Source organism: Asparagus officinalis, chromosome 3 (assembly GCF_001876935.1).
Source record: "Asparagus officinalis chromosome 3, Aspof.V1, whole genome shotgun sequence".
In the NCBI taxonomy this organism is placed as follows: Eukaryota; Viridiplantae; Streptophyta; class Magnoliopsida; order Asparagales; family Asparagaceae; genus Asparagus; species Asparagus officinalis.
The window spans coordinates 37914107-37932648 of NC_033796.1; the positions used below are offsets into that span (position 1 = coordinate 37914107).

An 18542-nucleotide genomic window follows, 5' to 3' on the forward strand; every position below is an offset into this window, starting at 1 on the left:
TCGCATCTCCTATAAAACGCACGCTTCGCGAAGAGATCTCTGTAGTTACTGCGCATGTGAATTTCTATGGATCCTTCAAGAAGCTCAGGTACAAAAACATTTTAGATGTCACCTAAGTTTTTTCATATTCACGTTGTTATTATTTTATTTTATTTTCTTAGAGTAAAATTTGTGTTGATGTTATCGTTCGACCAGGAGTGTCACTGAGATCATTTCTACATGAAGAATATAAATTTCTATCAAAATATTTTTCGTGAATGGAGTTTGTTTTTTTTTAAACTTCCATATACCCAATGGCGGATTTGCCACGGGCCAGATTGAGCATGTAGCCCATTTAGCAAATTGCCCAGTGCTATTAGACCAATTAATCTCAAGTATCGATGTATAAGCACTAAAACGGGCCAAACGGCCCAAACCTAACTAGTTTGTTAAACACGCAAACAACGAAGAGAAGAGTTGTAAAATAATTTAACAAGGTTATTTTGTTTGTACATATATATGATTTATTTGGTTTTGGTGTTATCAATATTTAGGTAAAAAATAATGTAAATTAATGCACCATTTGTAGCTTGTTGTTTTGACCTAATAAACAACGTTTCTAGATTCGTCTCTGCATATTTCTTTTTCTAAGGATTTTAGTAGTCTAGCTTGGAATACTAAGTGAGCTCCTTATATGTAAAATGTTTTAATAAGATCCATAATGGTTAGAAAAATTAGAGCACGCATCTGATCAGAATCTCTCGCACCTTGCGGGAGGTTCTGAGGGGGGGAGTCTAGTAACTTACTGCCTCCCATTTGTGGTTAACCCCCTTTGTCATGCGGGTTCTGATAAAATGGTTATTCGAAAAAGCAGGACTCATCATGAACATTACTTTTCCGTTTGTATGATCACAAAATTAGCACCAATTTTATAGTACAATTATCACCACTCTTATTTTACCAAAATATCCATTAGTTTTCAAAATTTTATATTCGAAAAACCTTACCTTCTCAATTAAAAAATAACCCATGTATACTCAAATAATAAAGATTCAAGTTGTCCCAAATTGCCTCATTAAACAGAGTTTCTATTCGCGCAAAAAAAAAAAAAAAATTCAACGCTCAAAAGGGTCCTACTCTTCAGTGACCGGTTAAAGGCAGAGGAATTATGCAACTAAGCTTCTTTCCAATTAAGGACTGTTTGGTTGGCTAAAAATTTAAGAAAATCAATTATAAGAAATGTATTTCTTATAATGATTATATTTCTTTTGTTTGGTTCACATATTGAAACAAATTGAAAAGATTATGTGGCACATTTTCATTAGCTGATGTGACTCATAGTTAAGGAAGACAATTTCAATTTTTGTTAGGAAACTAGTGAAAGCTTATTTTTAATTTTTAATTGTTTCCCTCTAGAATTTACTTTTCCTTTATTTCAAGGAAGCCAACCTTCTTATCTAAGTACATGCCACGTCATCATGTGTAGTTTGAACAAATTTTTTAAACAGACCCATTCCAACTTTTTATTTTCAAAACCGACTCTTTTTTTTTTTATTTACCAAAACCGACCCGATTTTGTGATTAGCAGACTAATCACCTTCCTAAATAGTCGGGGTTGGCAACCCCGACTATTTAGGACATTAATTTTTAGGGTTTAATGCTTCTAATTAGGGTTTAACACCGTCCTAAATAGTCGGGGTTGCCAACCCCGACTATTTAGGAAGGTGATTAATCTGCTAATCATAAAATCGGGTCGGTTTTGGTAAATAAAAAAAAAAAGAGTCGGTTTTGAAAATTAAAAATTGAAATGAGTCTGTTTAAAAAATTTGTTCTGTGTAGTTTCATTCACGCCGGTCTCTTCTCTCTTTTGTACGAAACGCGGGCAAAACTCCAAATCTCCCTACTCCTTTTCGTCTTCACTCTCTTATTACTCTCTTTCTTCATCCCCTATCAAAATTATGCTCCGATCAGCGCTCCAACGAGGCGGTGAGAAATCAAATCCCTTGAAAGAAACCCTAAGATTTCCCCAATTTCTGTTCATCTGTTGCTTTTTGATGCAGCTTCCAGCGCCCGGTCATTGAAATCTCAGGGATTCTCCCGCTCCTCCATCGTCGCTGAAGGGTCGCCGGCCCTCGGAATGGCTCCGGTAACTGATTTAACGTTGAAATTAGATTTTGAGATTCAATTTTTTGGGGGTAAACGGTTTTTGATGACGAATTTACAGGCGAGAGTGAGGAATCTCATCGGAGGGGAGTTCTTGGAGTCCCGGTCGGAGTCTTCAATCGATGTTATCAATCCTGTAAGCTTCGATCTTTTCACTTTATGCTTTCCCAACGGATTGTTATTGAATTTGCTGAAAAAAGCGTTTTTTTAATAATAATAGGCGACACAAGAAGTAGTTTCTAGGGTTCCATTGACTACAGACGAAGAGTTTAAAGCGGCGGTTAGCGCTGCGAAGACAGCTTTTCCCAAATGGAAGAATACTCCGGTTACTTCAAGGCAGCGGGTTATGTTCAAGCTCCAGGAGCTCATTCGAAGAGACATGGTAATTTGTTTTGGAAAATATTTACTTTGTAGCAAGGGCCAATCACTAATGGTATCTGTGTTTCTTTTTTCAGGATAAGCTTGCTATGAATATTACAACTGAACAGGGGAAGACACTTAAAGATGCCCAGGGTGATGTTTTCCGTGGTTTAGGTTAGTTAAACACCAAATCTAAATTTCCATTAAAGTCTGTGTATTATTTCGTAATGAATCAATATGTTAGGGATGATGGATATTGCTGTTTATTCTATTCAGTAAAAAACATAATTTAGATGGATGCGTAACTTGCACAATTGTTTCTTTGTATGTTATTGTAGAGGTGGTGGAGCATGCTTGTGGGATGGCAACACTCCAGATGGGGGAATACGTGTCAAATGTTTCAAGGGGAATTGATACATATAGTATCAGGGAGCCTCTTGGTGTCTGTGCAGGGATATGTCCTTTCAATTTTCCTGCCATGATTCCCTTATGGGTACAACTCTTTTGCATATTTCAAATTTGCATGCGTGTTTTGTGTTCGATTCTAATTGAAATTGCTTTTAGGCATGTTGTTGGATTGGCTTCATGGGTTAACGATGTTTTGGTTGCTTTACGTTATAGTGAACTTTTAGTTGCATTTCCGAATACTTTGGTTAGAGCTGTAACCAATTTTATGATTGGGCATTTGGGCTTGATCTCCAAAATTCAAACTCGAGTTGAGTCCTTGTGTTTAGTTTCGTGTAGAACACTTCCCGCAACTGTAACAACTTTAAGCGGGCTGACTTCTCTCTCAAGATGTGCTTCCAAACCTTGTAGTTTCGAGTTATATATTTTGAACATCTGTTTGGGGTTCCAATTGCAGGATGGGTTTCCAAAATTCAAGGAAACCAAGTTCTACAATTGGTTTGACTCTGCATGCTACTTCAACTAAACCATATACAGATAAATATAATCACTAGATATTTGTTCTAAGGCCTAGTTATCCTTATGCAGATGTTCCCAATGGCTGTGACATGTGGTAACACTTTTATTTTAAAGCCATCAGAGAAAGATCCAGGTACCAACTCTTGCTTTTTCTAACTTTTTTTTTGTTCTTGTCTTTCCTTATCGTGTGATATTAAGTAGTTCTAAATGTAACTGGTTGTTTCATTCTGGAGGATGGTCCATGCAGAATATTTCTTATTTCATCCTATATCTACAATAGCAAATACACATGACTGCATTACAAAATTTGCGAAGGTGGTTCTGAACCTATAACATATGAAGCTCATGAGATTTTGACGATGCAGAACGTTATATAGGCATAAAACTATGCCCCAAAATTCGTTCCATTAACATGCATGAGTTTATTGGTTTAACTCAGTTTAAGGTTCGCGATTTTTTACAATAGGATGCATACCAACACAAGTACAAGAAAGGCCATGGTTTGCATTCTACTAAATTTAATGATTGTATATATGAGGCGAAGATGTGGTATACTTTATGACATCCAATCTATCTGGTAAGTTTACTGATTCAGTAATGTTTAAGAATAACTAACCTCCAAATTGCAAACAAATCAATCAGCTCACTGATGTATAGTCCTATGCTGAAAAGGCAATAAGAGAGAATGATATTTTGCGGAAGTGAATGTTGTGCTCATCATGGATATATAGTAAATTACAATTATTGGGTAGCATTCATGTCCGAGTATCAGTTTTGAAAATTTTAGAAGTAAATTATTTCAGCTCTGGACACATAAAATGAAGAATTTATCTGAATGATCACTGTATTAGTATTCTTTCAGGGGCTTCGATGATGCTTGCTGAACTCGCAATGGAGGCTGGTTTGCCTGATGGAGTCTTGAATATTGTCCATGGAACACATGTGAGCTTGATTTAGCCAATTATGATTTCAATTTGTCTATTGCATGTTCTATTGTCTATTTATACTTTTATATAAAGAAAACCATGCACAACATTCTAGGACACTGATGGCTTTCGTTTATTTTGAAAAATGCAAAATAAATTTGAGTCAATTGTTTAAAAGAGGTATTTCCCAAATATCTAACTTTTTAAAATATTGAACAGGACACTGTTAACAGTATATGTGATGACGAGGACATTAAGGCCATATCTTTTGTTGGTTCAAACACAGTAAGTCGAACATTTTCTTTTAGTATGTGTTGTTGTTCACTCTAAATAGTACCCAATGCTTGCATTACATTCAGTGTTATGTATGAAATTCATATGAAATAAACAATGTAGCTTTGATATAAGTTTAAGACAATCATGCAGGTATAGTTGTCACAAACTATTATTTATTTAATTCAAATTATCACAAGCATATTCTTAAAGTTTACGTTGGTAATTCTCAAATCTTACGGAATATACTCTCTCTTTGTTCTAGGCTGGAATGCACATATATGCGAGGGCAGCGGCTAAGGGGAAACGTGTTCAGGTCAGTGTGCTTTTTTCCTTGAGTAGTGGTGGATATGTGTATTTGTTGAAACGTTATCATGTTTTGCTTTTCTCCGTGTATTCTACTTTTGCCTGTGTTGTACGTCATTTTATTTGCTTATTTTTACTCATTTCTTACACTTTAGATGCATTTTCTTGTCATCAGTCGAATATGGGTGCGAAAAACCATGCAATCATCATGCCTGATGCAAGCGCTGAAGCTACTCTAAATGCTCTAGTTGCTGCTGGTTTTGGTGCTGCAGGACAAAGGTGTATGGCAATTAGCACAGCTGTTTTTGTTGGTGGTTCAAAACCATGGTAAATCATTTGGTCATCCAATATATCAAGTGTTACTTTGTGTCTAATGTGATTAAATACAGTAATTCCTTGTCTTAATTTGAGAAATGATGGTCCTTATTTAGCGATTCATTACTGATGTTAATGAGGCTCCTGAAAATGTTTGGTTTTTAGGGAGGAAGAATTAACTAAACGTGCCAGTGCCCTGAAAGTAAATGCTGGTGTTGAGCCTGGGACAGACCTTGGTCCAGTTATTAGCAAACAGGTGAAGCTGCAGAATACTAGTTTTTTTGTTTCCCTTCTCCGTATGCAATTCCTTACTAACATATACTTCTGTAAACTTCTTTTGTCACCTACCCTGAATCAACAGGCAAAAGATCGCATTTGCAGTTTGATACAAAGTGGCATTGAAAGTGGTGCTAGGATTGTGCTTGATGGGAGAAACATTGTGGTAACCACATTTATCTCATTTTGTTCTTTGAAATCTTTTGGTGCTGGCAACCAGTTTATTTCCATGTTTAATTTAAGCTGGACAGATATAACATTATAACCTGTGTTCCTAATGGACATTACAAATCCTATTAATGCGTCAATGTGAGATATTTTGGTAAATTGGACTGCGTGGGAATTTTGTATAGGATTATTGAACAATATATATTACTTCGGTTGTAAGGAAGGTGGTGACTTAGCTCCGTTATTACATATTGGGTTATTTCTGAAGTAAGTGAACTTATGCACTAGGAATTGTTTGGATAATATAACAGAGTTTGTTTCTATGTTTTTATGTTTCTTCCAGTAAATGAACAGAGATCAGACTTGGATGAAATGAATTTGAATTTTAAGGTTGAAAAAATACGAAATAGAGTAACTTGAGATAGAGATTTCTGTTGTGGCAATGTATTTTATTCAAGTATTGTGCTTTAGAATTGTATGCAATTAGCTATGGCAGATTCGTTATCTTTCTCCTTGTTATAGATTCTTACTCTAGGAGGTTTTTCAAATTTCAAGTGCTGCTTCATTGCTGCTTGAGCTTAAACTCCATGCCCAATAAGGTATCATCTTCCTATTAGCCAACAAGGCTTCTAGGATTTGTAACTAGCTCACTCGAATAGTTTCCTTTTGCACTTTGTAATTGAATTTACATTTTGATTAGCCTAATGTGGGGATATTCCATCTTGTATTTTAATGCAGTAGTGCTAATCAACTCATGATAGCGATGGCTGTTATCATGATGTTAACTGTGGTTACGAGCTTGAATGATTGTTCACCATGACCTTTTCTAAATAAACTTATGAAGTTTCCCGATTATGTCAAAATGTCTTTGCTAACTGATCACCTTAACAGATGGTTTGGTTGAATACCTTCGAAGGTTTCCACATCAATTAGAATCATTTGAAACTGCCACGGTTTTCTTTCAAAATTGTGTGTGGAAACTTCCAGCGACAACTTTTGAAGGATGATCATGTTAGTTCCTGTAGAATATAAATTAAAAATTTGGAATCATACTAGTTGTAATAGATTGAACTCCTACCCTGGTTGGCTGAAACCTAATAGTGTTTTTCTCGGCCCGGGGTCAGTACTTGAATTCAACCATGTAACGTTCAAATGTCATTTCTCCTCCTCAACAAAGGCTCTTCTAGGATTCTAGAGAGCTTCTTCATGATTCCAATGAATACATATCTAGAAGATTTGAAGGTTGGTACAAAGTGTTAAACTAAAGGCATACAAAAAAAAAATGCAGGCACTCTTTATGCAGAGAATTAAATTAAAGGCATGTCCAATATTCTCCAGGTACCCTATGTATATTGATATCTGCATGCTGATCCATATACTTGAAACTTACTGTTTTGTGGTTCGTGTTGGTTCTTAGAGAAACAACTAGGTTGGGTGTCTAACACCTGACTTTCTGTGGCTGTTTGTTAATGGAAAAGATGAGACAAACTAGATGTTATCAAAATGGGCTTTCATAATGGATCCTATAGTTGGAGGAGGAGCTGATGGTGGCGAGTGGGGAACAAGAAGGGTGAAAAACATTGTTTTCCCAACTTGATATGAAGAGAGGCAAAAGTAGTTACTTTCCTATCGTACTGTTGAAAGATATTAAATATTGCAGAAACTGACTATGCATTCTGCCTGGATCTAGGAAACTACTATTATCAGTTCTTTCTATCCTTGAACATCGCTGCATGTTTCATGCTGCAAACTATGTGTAGGAAACTACTATTATCAGTTCTTTCTATCCTTGAACATCGCTGCATGTTTCATGCTGCAAACTATGTGGAATAGATGTTTTGAGGAAAGCTGACATATCCTTGAACATCGCTGCATGTTTCATGCTGCAAACTATGTGGAATAGATGTTTTGAGGAAAGCTGACATGAAGATAACTTTGCTGTGGGCTTTTAGCTTGAGTAACAGTGCTCCCGCCTCTTGTTTGATGGTGTTATGATAAAACAGTGTACTAATAAAAAAAAAATGCAAGTTTTGAGATAATTTCATAGGAAAACTGCCATTGGGCTCTTCCTTATGGATAACCTCTCTAATTTTTGTAACAACTTCAAGTTTACAATCAAACTTTGTGTCAAAGCCACCAAATTGCAAATTGGGCTCTTCCTTCATTCGTAATTAGTTCTTGCTTTAACTGCAACAAGAACAGAAGATGCTGCAATCAGCTAAATTTTATGAGAACTGAAATTTTCTTGGTCATCTTTAGGTTCCCGGTTACGAGGATGGGAATTTTGTTGGTCCGACCATTTTATCTGATGCGACGGGTGACATGGAGTGTTACAAGGTATATATATCTTTCAGATTCCTTTGACCTTTTCATGTTATTTGAGAGTAGTGGTAAATTATATCTGTTTTCGTGGGTTGAAATAAACCTCACTTGGGATACTAGCAACTTAAGCAGTAGCTACTATAGTTGCGCTGAGTATGTTTCTATTTTTTAAAGATGTCTTCCTACGAACTTTTAGTATGCTGATGGTAATTTTCAATTTCAAACAGGAGGAAATTTTTGGTCCAGTTCTCCTCTGCATACAGGTATGCCTATATTGCCTGTTGTGTTTCTTCCCTTCTGTCTGTCTTCTTTCTGACTGACAATGTATTATCATCAGGCTGAAAGTCTAGAAGAGGCTATCCAGATTGTTAACAACAATAGGTACTTCTTTTGTTTAAAAGAGGTACTTGGAATCTAGCTACGATTTAACTTAGCTCTAACCAAAAAGTCACATGTTTTATTCCTACGTTAGGTATGGCAACGGAGCATCTATATTTACAACGTCAGGCATATCCGCCAGGAAATTCCAAACAGAGATAGAAGCTGGCCAGGTAAATCATTAAATTTGCGGAAAAATTTAGAAGTTACATGTTAGTCATAAAGAGCTCGCTTGTGTAGACAGTATCAGAAGGAATCACATATTAGGACTTTTTAGTATCCTCAGTACATTAGTTGGAAACTAAAATGAATCGACAGAAAGAATGAATGAAGAGAGAGAAGAAAACGAGTTTCTCACTAAGAGATTTTCCACGTGATTTAAACAAACTAATATTATATTGGTTGCATACTTTTAGTTTAATTACTTATTTTGACCTGTGTGCTTGATATTTTTGTGAAGGTTGGGATTAATGTGCCAATTCCAGTTCCATTGCCATTCTTCTCATTCACTGGTTCGAAGGCATCTTTCGCTGGTGACCTCAACTTTTACGGTAGGGTTTGGTGCATTTCTTTTTGCGCATACTATATCTTTTATCTGTTACTTTAACACAATCTTTGTATTGGCAGGCAAAGCTGGCGTACAATTTTACACCCAGATTAAGACGGTAACACAACAATGGAAAGACGTATCAACTCAGGGTGTTTCCCTAGCAATGCCCACATCACAGAAGTCGTAAATGTTCATGCATTTGTAGCATAATGGCAATAAAAGCATGAGGACTTTTGTGGGCTGGTTTTATAATTATGAAGTATCCTGTTATTTGCAGATCTTGGGGTTTTGACTTTTTAGCTGACCTAAAATATTCAGGGTATTGCTGTTGTTGTTACTGGGTTTTCTTTTAATGCAATAGCTTCAACAAACCACCAACAGCAAAATGTAGTCTGATGTATATCACATTCTTTTGTGACGTCTCGGAGTACCATGCGGTTTGCCGGCATCAGGACTAATCAAAGGTCTGGTGCTTGCTGTATGCATGTCAGACGAGCAAATGCATCAGTTTCGTGGTATATTACCCAGTCGCATTCAATCACATGGCTATAACAACAGAACTCTTTTTTATGTCATGTATGTAAGAAATAATTGAGTTTTTGATAGCCACAGCACAAAATTACTTTTCTTCCTATTCTTGTAGCTTATGTGCCTTTAATGCACAATTTATATAAGAGTAAGAGGAAGTTGTATCAAGCAACAGTTTTTTTTGGACTCTTATATATGATAAATAGGAGTTTGTTTTTTTTTAAAAAAAGACCATTTTTGCTAAACAATTAGCAAAACGATATAATTAGCAAAATCGATCGTTTTGCTAATTATTTAGCAAAACCGACGTCTTTTTGGTCAATAGGCCAAAAAAGAGGTCGGTTTTGAAATGTTACTGCTTTGAAACATGTGAGACTATTAGTTCCGTATGTTTAGTGGTAGTAATTGGTTGCTAATGCTAAGCTAGAAGAACCACAGGACTACTAGTCTAGTGGGCTTGATGAGGATATCACTAAACGTACGAGACTAGTAGTCGTAAAAGAGGTTAGTTTTGCTAAATAATTTAGCAAAAATGGTCTTTTCAAAAAAAAAAAAAAAAATCCTTTTTGGCAAATATAAGCATTAGCAAACTTGCTTCCTTTCAAATGGAGATGGTCTTACGATGCACGCACTTTCCCTTTATCACTAGCATGCCTGCAGATCGATGCCCTAGCGATACACACCTGACATTGCAAGCTACCTGGTTTTTTAGTCCATTTAAGAAATGAAAGCTCATTGCTACTACATTTTAATATCAGGTGAACAGCAAAATAAACAAGATTGACATGCCCATCAACCGACACAACGGAGAGATTGATGCAGCGGTCGGAAGGTGATCACAAGCTCTTAAATAACGGCTCTGGTGTTGCCCCTAACACATGTAGAAGGCAGGAGGAGGGCTCAGATTTGGATTTGGGGACTTTAGTTCCTATAGAGCAGTAGCCGGATCAACGTGCAGGGATGCTTTGCTCAGTTCGGAACGACCCGTTTGGTTGCGACTCAGAGAGGTTGAATCCCTGACAAAAGCTGACATTTTTATCAGCTTTAAGCCCAATTCGCTTCTTTAAGAGTCGATTTTGGCTTTCGGCCTCTCTCTTTTGCAACCAAACGGCGCCCTTATACGTGAAATGTTGTGCAGTGTACACCATACCACTATCCAGCTTCTCAAAACTGGAATGACCAGTCTCTGATACCACTTGTTGTGCGCAGCGAAAATTTCGGCAGAGTTTCTGGTGCACAATAAGAGAGAAAGATCAATAAGAATTCTTGTTTCTCAAAGGGAACAAGAATCTGAAGCCTAATATCTCATCAAAGTGGGATATTAGCTCTTACTCTCGTCAGCTCTAGGACTGCGCGTCGAGGGATCCTAAAAACTATTACAATGGCCACAAACTCAAACAATCAATTTTTACGTGGTTCGGCAAACTGCCTATGTCCACGGGGCAAGGAGGGGGGATCTACTATTAAAGAGAAAAAGAATACAATGACTTTACAACTCTCACAATCTAAACCCTCAAATAGGCTCCTTGCTTTTCTTCACAAGAAAAAGTCAGCCTCCAAATATTTTCTCTCTCTTCACAAAACCCTAGGACTTTTTCTTACTGCAGTCTTTTCTCCCGCAGCTAAATTAACTCTGCGTCTGCTGCAGCTGCCAAAAGAAACCCGAAGTTGCACTCACCTCCTTCGCACACACGAAAACCTAGAAAAACTAAATATTTATAAGCCCAACAGGGAAAAACGCGGTTTTAGGTGGGCTTGTGGGTAGCAACCAGTGGTTAAAACCCGCTGAACAATCATTATCTCCTCATACCACATCACTTCATGAGACATCCATTTAACCGCTGGACTCACGTGATGCCCCCACGTGATTCATCAATCAACATGAAATGCCTTGATAAGATTCACAATGGTCATTATTTTGCCAAACTAGTAGTCATTCGCTGTCGGAGATTTCGTATTCGAACGGCCTTATCTTCTCGATTAAAAAATAACCCATGAATATTTAAAGAGTAAAGATCCTACTCGTGCCAAATTTGCCTCATTAAGCAGAGTCTCTACCCTCGCATGGGTCCTACTGTTCAGTGACTGGTTAAACGCAGAGGAGTTTTGTAATTAGGTGTCTTTTTTTCATCCATTTATGTAAGTACATGCCACATCATCATGTCTAGTTTCATTCACCCCAGTGTCTTGTATCTACGAAACGCGGGTAATTGGTAGAACTCCAGATCCTACTGTTCGTCAGCACTTTCTTCATCCCCTCCCAAAATTATGCTCCGATCAGCGCTCCGACGAGGCGGTGAGAAATCAAATCCCTTGAAAAAAAAACCCTAAGATTTCCCCAGTTTCTGTTCATCTGTTGCTTTTTAATGCAGCTTCCAGCGCCCGGTCATTGAAATCTCAGGGATTCTCCCGCTTCTCCACCGTCGCTGAAGCGTCGCCGGCGAGAGTGAGGAATCTCATCGGAGGGGAGCTCTTGGAGTCCCGATCGGAGACTTCAATCGATGTTATCAATCCTGTAAGCTTCGATCTTTTCTCTTTATAATTTCTCAAACAGTTTATTGTTGAATTTGCTGAAAAAAGCGTTTTTTTTAAAATAATAATAGGCGACGCAAGAAGTCGTTTCTAGGGTTCCATTGACTACAGACGAAGAGTTCAAAGCGGCGGTCAGCGCTGCCAAGAAAGCTTTTCCCAAATGGAAGAACACTCCGGTTACTTCTAGGCAGCGGGTTATGCTCAAGCTCCAGGAGCTCATTCGAAGAGACATGGTAACTCTTTTCTGAAAAATATTTACTTTGTAGCTAGGTTCTATTGATTTGGGAGAGTGGCTCTTGATATCAATTGTTGAATTGTGAAGGGGTGATATCAATTGTTGAGTTGAGAAGAGCGATGGGCACTATGAAATATCTTATATATTATTTTTTTGGTAGTATAACATTCAATACGTTACACACTGTTAAGATATTTAGTAGGTATCGGGTAGTTAATAGTTATTAGGAGTTTATCTCTTTAGTGGGTTGTTAGTGGATTGTTAACTGAATTGTTAACTGAATTGTTAACTGAATTGTTGCTGCTGTTATCTATTTAAGTAATGAATGAATCTCTTTAGTGTGTGCGTGAAATTACTCTCTTCTTTCTCATCTTCACATCTGGTATCAGAGCCTCTGCAGAGGTGATAACTGATAAACAAATACTGAGAGTATAGGAGTAGAAATTGTTCTACAAATGGCCACAGAGAAAGCCTCTTTTATCCAACCAGCAATTCCTCACTTTGATGGTCACTACGATCATTGGAGTATGCTAATGGAGAATTTCTTCAGATCTAAAGAGCTTTGGGAGGTTGTTGATAAGGGTTTTACAGCACCTACAGAGGCAGCGTATCAAGCATTGACAGATGCCCAGAAAGCAAAAATTGAGGAATCGCGTTTGAAAGATTTCAAGGCAAAGAATTTTCTTTTTCAATCAATCGATCGTGAAGTTCTAGAGACTATTCTCCAGAAAAATACATCAAAAAATATATGGGATTCTATGAAGAAGAAGTTTCAAGGCTCAGCAAGAGTAAAGCGTGCACATCTTCAAGCAATGAGGAGAGATTTTGAGACTCTTCAAATGAAAAACGGAGAGTCGGTCTCTGATTATTTTGGACGAGTTACGGGGATTGCAAATAAGATGAGGATTCATGGTGAGAAGATTGAAGATGGTGCTGTTGTAGAGAAAATATTGAGATCTATGGCTCCCAAATTCGACTATATTGTGTGTTCCATTGAAGAATCTCATGATATTGACACAATGTCAATCGATGAGTTGCAAAGCTCTTTACTGGTGCATGAGCAGAAGCTGAATCGCAGCACCACTGACAATAATACATCTGAAGAACAAGCTTTGAAAGCCTCTACCTTTAATGATTTTTCAAGCTACAGAGGAAGAGGCAGGGGTAGAGGTGGTAGAGGACGAGGAAGAGGAGGTCGAGGCAACCACAATGGAGGTAGACATCAACAGAATTTCAGGCACGAAGATCGTTCATCGCCGAGCTCTCAAGCCAAAGGAAAAGGTAGTTATAAACATACTGATAAGATGAATATCCAGTGTTATCGCTGTCACAACTATGGTCATTATAGCAATGAATGCTATACGAAGCTGCCGAAAGATAAAGGAGAAGGAGAAAAATCAAACTTTGTTGAGAGAAGGGAAGAAGAAACACTTTTAATGGCATTTCATGCCAATAAAGAACCTGGATTTGATACCTGGTACGTTGACACAGGGTGTAGTAATCATATGAGTGGCTGTAAGTCCTCTTTCTCATCCTTAAATGAAGATTTTCGTACCACTATCAGTTTTGGTGACTGTTCTAAATTAAATGTGATGGGGAAAGGAGATATTCAAATAAAAACTAAAAATGGTTTTACTGAAACAATTTCCAGCGTGTTTTATGTGCCTGATTTGAAAACTAATCTGTTAAGTGTTGGGCAATTGCAAAAGAAGGGATATATCATCACTATACAGGATGGTTCTTGTGAGATATATGATCCTGTAAGAGGCAGCATTGCTGTCATACATATGAGCTCAAACCTGCTATTCCCACTAAAAATTGAGACTGTTAAAGCTTGTTTAGTTGCCAAGGAAGATGATCCATCATGGCTGTGGCATTATCGATTTGGGCACCTTAATTTTAATGGCTTGAGGACACTATATCAAAAGCAGATGGTGACAGGCCTCCCCATGATCACAACTCCATCCAAGGTCTGTGAAGAGTGCATAGTTGGAAAGCAACATCGCGACCCATTTCCAAAAGGAAAGGCATGGAGAGCTCAGAACTTGCTGGACTTGGTGCACTCAGACATATGTGGCCCAATTAACCCAATGTCAAATGGTAAAAAGAAATATTTTATTTCTTTCATTGATGATTTTAGTAGAAAGGCATGGGTATATATTTTGCAGGAAAAATCAGAAGCTTTTAATGCATTTAGAACCTTCAAAGCATCTGTAGAAACTGAAACCGGAAAGAGGATTAAGATCCTTAGAACTGATCGTGGAGGAGAGTATTGCTCAAAAGAGTTCGATGTTTTTTGTGATAAGCATGGCATTCGTAGGCAACTCACAGCTTCCTATACACCGCAACAAAACGGTGTATCTGAGAGAAAGAATCGGACTATTCTCAACATGGTTAGAAGTCTGCTTGCTAAAGGAGGAGTTCCAAAACGTTTTTGGCCTGAAGCTGTTATGTGGTCCACTCATATTTTGAACAGGTGTCCTACTTTTTCAGTTAAGAATAAGACACCCGAGGAAGCTTGGGGAGGACGGAAGCCAGCAGTGGATCATTTTAAAGTGTTTGGGTGCATAGCATATGCACATATTCCAGATGAAAAGAGAAAGAAGCTTGATGACAAGGGTTTGAAGTGTTTTTTTCTGGGAGTAAGTGAACACTCCAAAGCATACAAATTGTTCAATCCAATTACTGAGAAAGTAATTATCAGCAGAGATGTAATATTTGATGAGGAAAAGATGTGGGACTGGTCAAAAACAGTAAAACAGCAAGGAGTTCCAGCTGACATTGATGCAGTTGATGATGAGATTGAAGTGCAACCTCAATCTCCTGTTGTTCCACTTGGAGTCGCTGATCAGCTGCAGCTGCATTCTCCAGCCACTATTGCACCAAGTGTCACTGATCAAATGATTCATAATCAACGTATTCGGAGGCGACCCAGCTGGATGATGGATTATGTAAGTGGAGATGAACTCTCTGATGATGATACTCTTGCTCACTTTGCTTTATTTGCAGATTGTACTCCCCTCACTTTTATGGAAGCAAGCAAAGATGCAAAATGGCAAAAAGCTATGGATGCTGAAATTGCATCCATTGAGAAAAATGATACCTGGGAACTCACTGATCTGCCTAAAGGTCAGAAAACTATTGGTGTGAAGTGGGTTTTTAAAACAAAACTGAATGAAAAAGGGGAGGTTGACAAGTACAAAGCTCGTTTAGTAGCAAAAGGATATAAGCAAGAGTACGGAGTCGATTATAAAGAAGTGTTTGCTCCGGTTGCAAGGCTAGACACAATTCGGATGGTAATTTCTCTTGCTGCTAAAAACTCTTGGCGTATATTTCAATTAGATGTGAAATCCGCTTTTCTACATGGTGAATTGCAAGAACAGGTGTTTGTGGATCAACCTCCAGGGTATGTGCAGCAAGGGCATGAAGGAAAAGTTTTTCGATTGAAGAAAGCGCTTTATGGGCTGAAACAAGCTCCCCGAGCTTGGTATAGCCGCATAGATGCATATATGGTCAAACAAGGTTTTCGGAGATGCCCATATGAACATACGTTGTATGTTAAGTCTGGCAATGATGGTAAACTACTGGTTGTATGTCTATATGTTGATGATCTGATTTACACTGGTAGTGATGTTCGAATGTTTGATGTTTTTAAACAATCTATGATGAAGGAATTTGACATGAGTGATTTGGGGCTGATGCACTACTATCTTGGCATAGAAGTAGTACAATCTACAGCTGGTAATTTTATTTGTCAGAAGAAATATGTTCAGGAGGTGCTGAAACGATTTCATATGATGAATTGTAATCCTGTTGGAACACCAGCTGAAGCTGGATTAAAGTTAAGTACTGATCCTGATGGAAAGAGAGTTGACAACACTCTTTTTAAGCAAATGGTTGGAAGCTTGATGTACTTAACCTCCACTCGACCTGATATAATGCATCCTGTGAGCTTAATTAGCAGATACATGGAAGCTCCAACTGAGATGCATTTCAAAGCAGCAAAGAGAATCTTTCGATACTTGAAAGGCACCGTTGATTTCGGGATATTTTACAAGAGAAGTGCAACATCAGATTTCTTCGGATATACTGACAGTGATTATGCAGGTGATTTAAATGATCGTAAAAGCACCTCAGGGGATGTGTTTTTAATGTGTTCAGGTGCTATTTCATGGTCCTCAAAGAAGCAGCAAATTGTGACATTATCCACTGCGGAAGCTGAGTTTGTTGCAGCTGCTTCATGTTCCTGCCAGGCAATTTGGCTTAGAAGAATGTTGGATACCCTTGGTTATCATCAGCAAGATGCTACAACAATCTATTGTGATAATGTCTCTGCCATCAAGCTTTCAAGGAATCCAGTTTTACACGGGAAGAGCAAACACATTGATGTTCGGTACCATTTCCTACGTGATTTATGTCAAGAGAATGTGATTAAATTAGAATATTGCAGGAGTGAGGTTCAAATTGCTGATATTATGACTAAACCTCTCAAGCAACCGTTGTTCGAGCATCTCAGAAGTTTGCTTGGAATGTGTTCGTTGCATGATGTTCAAGGGAAGACATGCTCAGGAGACTGAAATTCTGATTTACTTGTTTTCTCCTAAACTGTTTTCTGCAGAAATCAGTTTAAGGGGGGATGTTAAGATATTTAGTAGGTATCGGGTAGTTAATAGTTATTAGGAGTTTATCTCTTTAGTGGGTTGTTAGTGGATTGTTAACTGAATTGTTAACTGAATTGTTAACTGAATTGTTGCTGCTGTTATCTATTTAAGTAATGAATGAATCTCTTTAGTGTGTGCGTGAAATTACTCTCTTCTTTCTCATCTTCACACACACTACTATACTGCTGCACTCTTCTCAGCGAACCACTCTTTATTTTTCCGTTTCTCTCTCTTATATACTTCTCTTTATTTTGCTTGCTACTGGGATCCACGAGCTTCCTCTCTCTTTGACTTTTATTTCACTTGCTTGGGATCCCCTTTTATAGAGGATTGATCATGGTAGGTGTATACTATTTAGAGTAGGTGAGAGGTTACTATTGCACCTACCTTGATTTTACACATTGGTTGGTGCTTACCCATTTAACACTCCTCTTCGACACCGATTTCTCTATACGTGTGTTCAAGAACTCTAAATTTTTTTCAGTGCTTGGATTTCTTCTTTCAACACTTGTCTCCGTTTGTCATGCCCATATGCTTCCTTGAAAGTGGATGACTCCTTCACGTTTTTTATCAGGACAACATTAGAGTACTTCAGATTTGTTTTCCTTTGTCTAGTTGAATTTCGAACCTATCCAGCCGGGTTCTTCATCAATATCTTCGATCTGGCTCAGGCGCTCCTCTTCTGGTGTTGTCTGATGAACACTGGTCTTTTATGGATTTTTCTTCTTCGAGGATATAGAAGAACTTGGTTCTGTCTTATTTGATTGTTGTGATTCGTCTTCTTAACTTAGCTCCCCCAACTTCTCTTGTAGTTGATCCTCTAGATCATTGGAATCCGGGAGAACAATTTTTTGTGAAGTCCACTAACATGAGGCTTCGTCAAACACAATATTTCTTGATGTGTAGCACCGTCTGGTTATGAGACCACATCATCTCCATCCTTTTCTTTCAATGTCGTACCCCACAAAAATGCTTATGGCTTTTTTGTCGAACTTGCGGCGTCAGTGATCAGGCACAAAATATAACATACACAACCTAAAGCTCTGAAATGACTTACTCTTGGCTTGATATTTCATAGGTTCAGAAAGAGTGACATGAACTTCAATTTCGGTTGTGGTAGCCGATTGATCATGTGTGCTGCGGTTTTCATACACTACACTAAGAAACGTCCTGACATGTTCTTGGCATCTAGTGTTGGGCAAAAAACCATGTCGAGGAATCAAACCAAACGCTGATCAAAGAGGGCCAAAAACCAACCAAAATCAATGCACAAACAAAACACCAATTTTAACGTGGTTCGGCAATTACCTACGTCCTACGTCCACGGAGCAAGAAGGGGATGGAGTTTTTACTAATAGAGAATAAGAGTACAACTTAAGATTACAAATCACTCGAAGGAACAAACTAATCTCACCAACAAAACTCTTAATCTCTCCAAATAAACCTTAATCAAATAGCTCAGAAAATACTTCTTTTCTGTGCTCCAAATATCCCAAACTCTTGTCTTAAGAAACCCTAGAACGTATATTGGTATTTATACAAACACCAAAATCCAAATTAGAACATGAAACTCAAACTGGGCCTGACCCGATACGCGGTCGACTGCCACAGTCGACCGCACTCAACGACAGAGCCTGTAAATGCGT

At 38.0% G+C, this 18542-nt stretch overlaps 2 protein-coding genes across 3 annotated transcripts in view; both read left to right on the forward strand.

Moving 5' to 3' along the window:
- Nucleotides 1824-9571, forward strand: LOC109833831 (methylmalonate-semialdehyde dehydrogenase [acylating], mitochondrial-like). Its single transcript, XM_020401657.1, has 19 exons — nt 1824-1965; nt 2040-2125; nt 2204-2278; nt 2363-2524; nt 2598-2676; nt 2841-2995; nt 3496-3559; nt 4289-4368; nt 4572-4637; nt 4891-4941; nt 5107-5258; nt 5412-5502; nt 5608-5688; nt 7950-8027; nt 8240-8275; nt 8350-8393; nt 8485-8563; nt 8851-8941; nt 9018-9571. Exons 1-19 carry the CDS (start codon nt 1938-1940, stop codon nt 9125-9127), a joined length of 1608 nt encoding a protein of 535 aa, XP_020257246.1. The 5' UTR covers nt 1824-1937; the 3' UTR covers nt 9128-9571.
- Nucleotides 11631-18542, forward strand: part of LOC109833833 (methylmalonate-semialdehyde dehydrogenase [acylating], mitochondrial-like) — a 17003-nt gene continuing 10091 nt past the window's right edge. Inside the window, exons 1-3 of one of the 2 annotated variants that reach the window (XM_020401659.1) lie at nt 11631-11764; nt 11841-11983; nt 12072-12233. In XM_020401659.1, coding sequence (XP_020257248.1) covers nt 11737-11764; nt 11841-11983; nt 12072-12233 — 333 coding nt within the window. In that variant the 5' untranslated portion in view covers nt 11631-11736. The remainder of the gene's footprint in view (nt 11765-11840; nt 11984-12071; nt 12234-18542) is intronic. The other variant, XM_020401658.1, reaches the window with a different exon arrangement.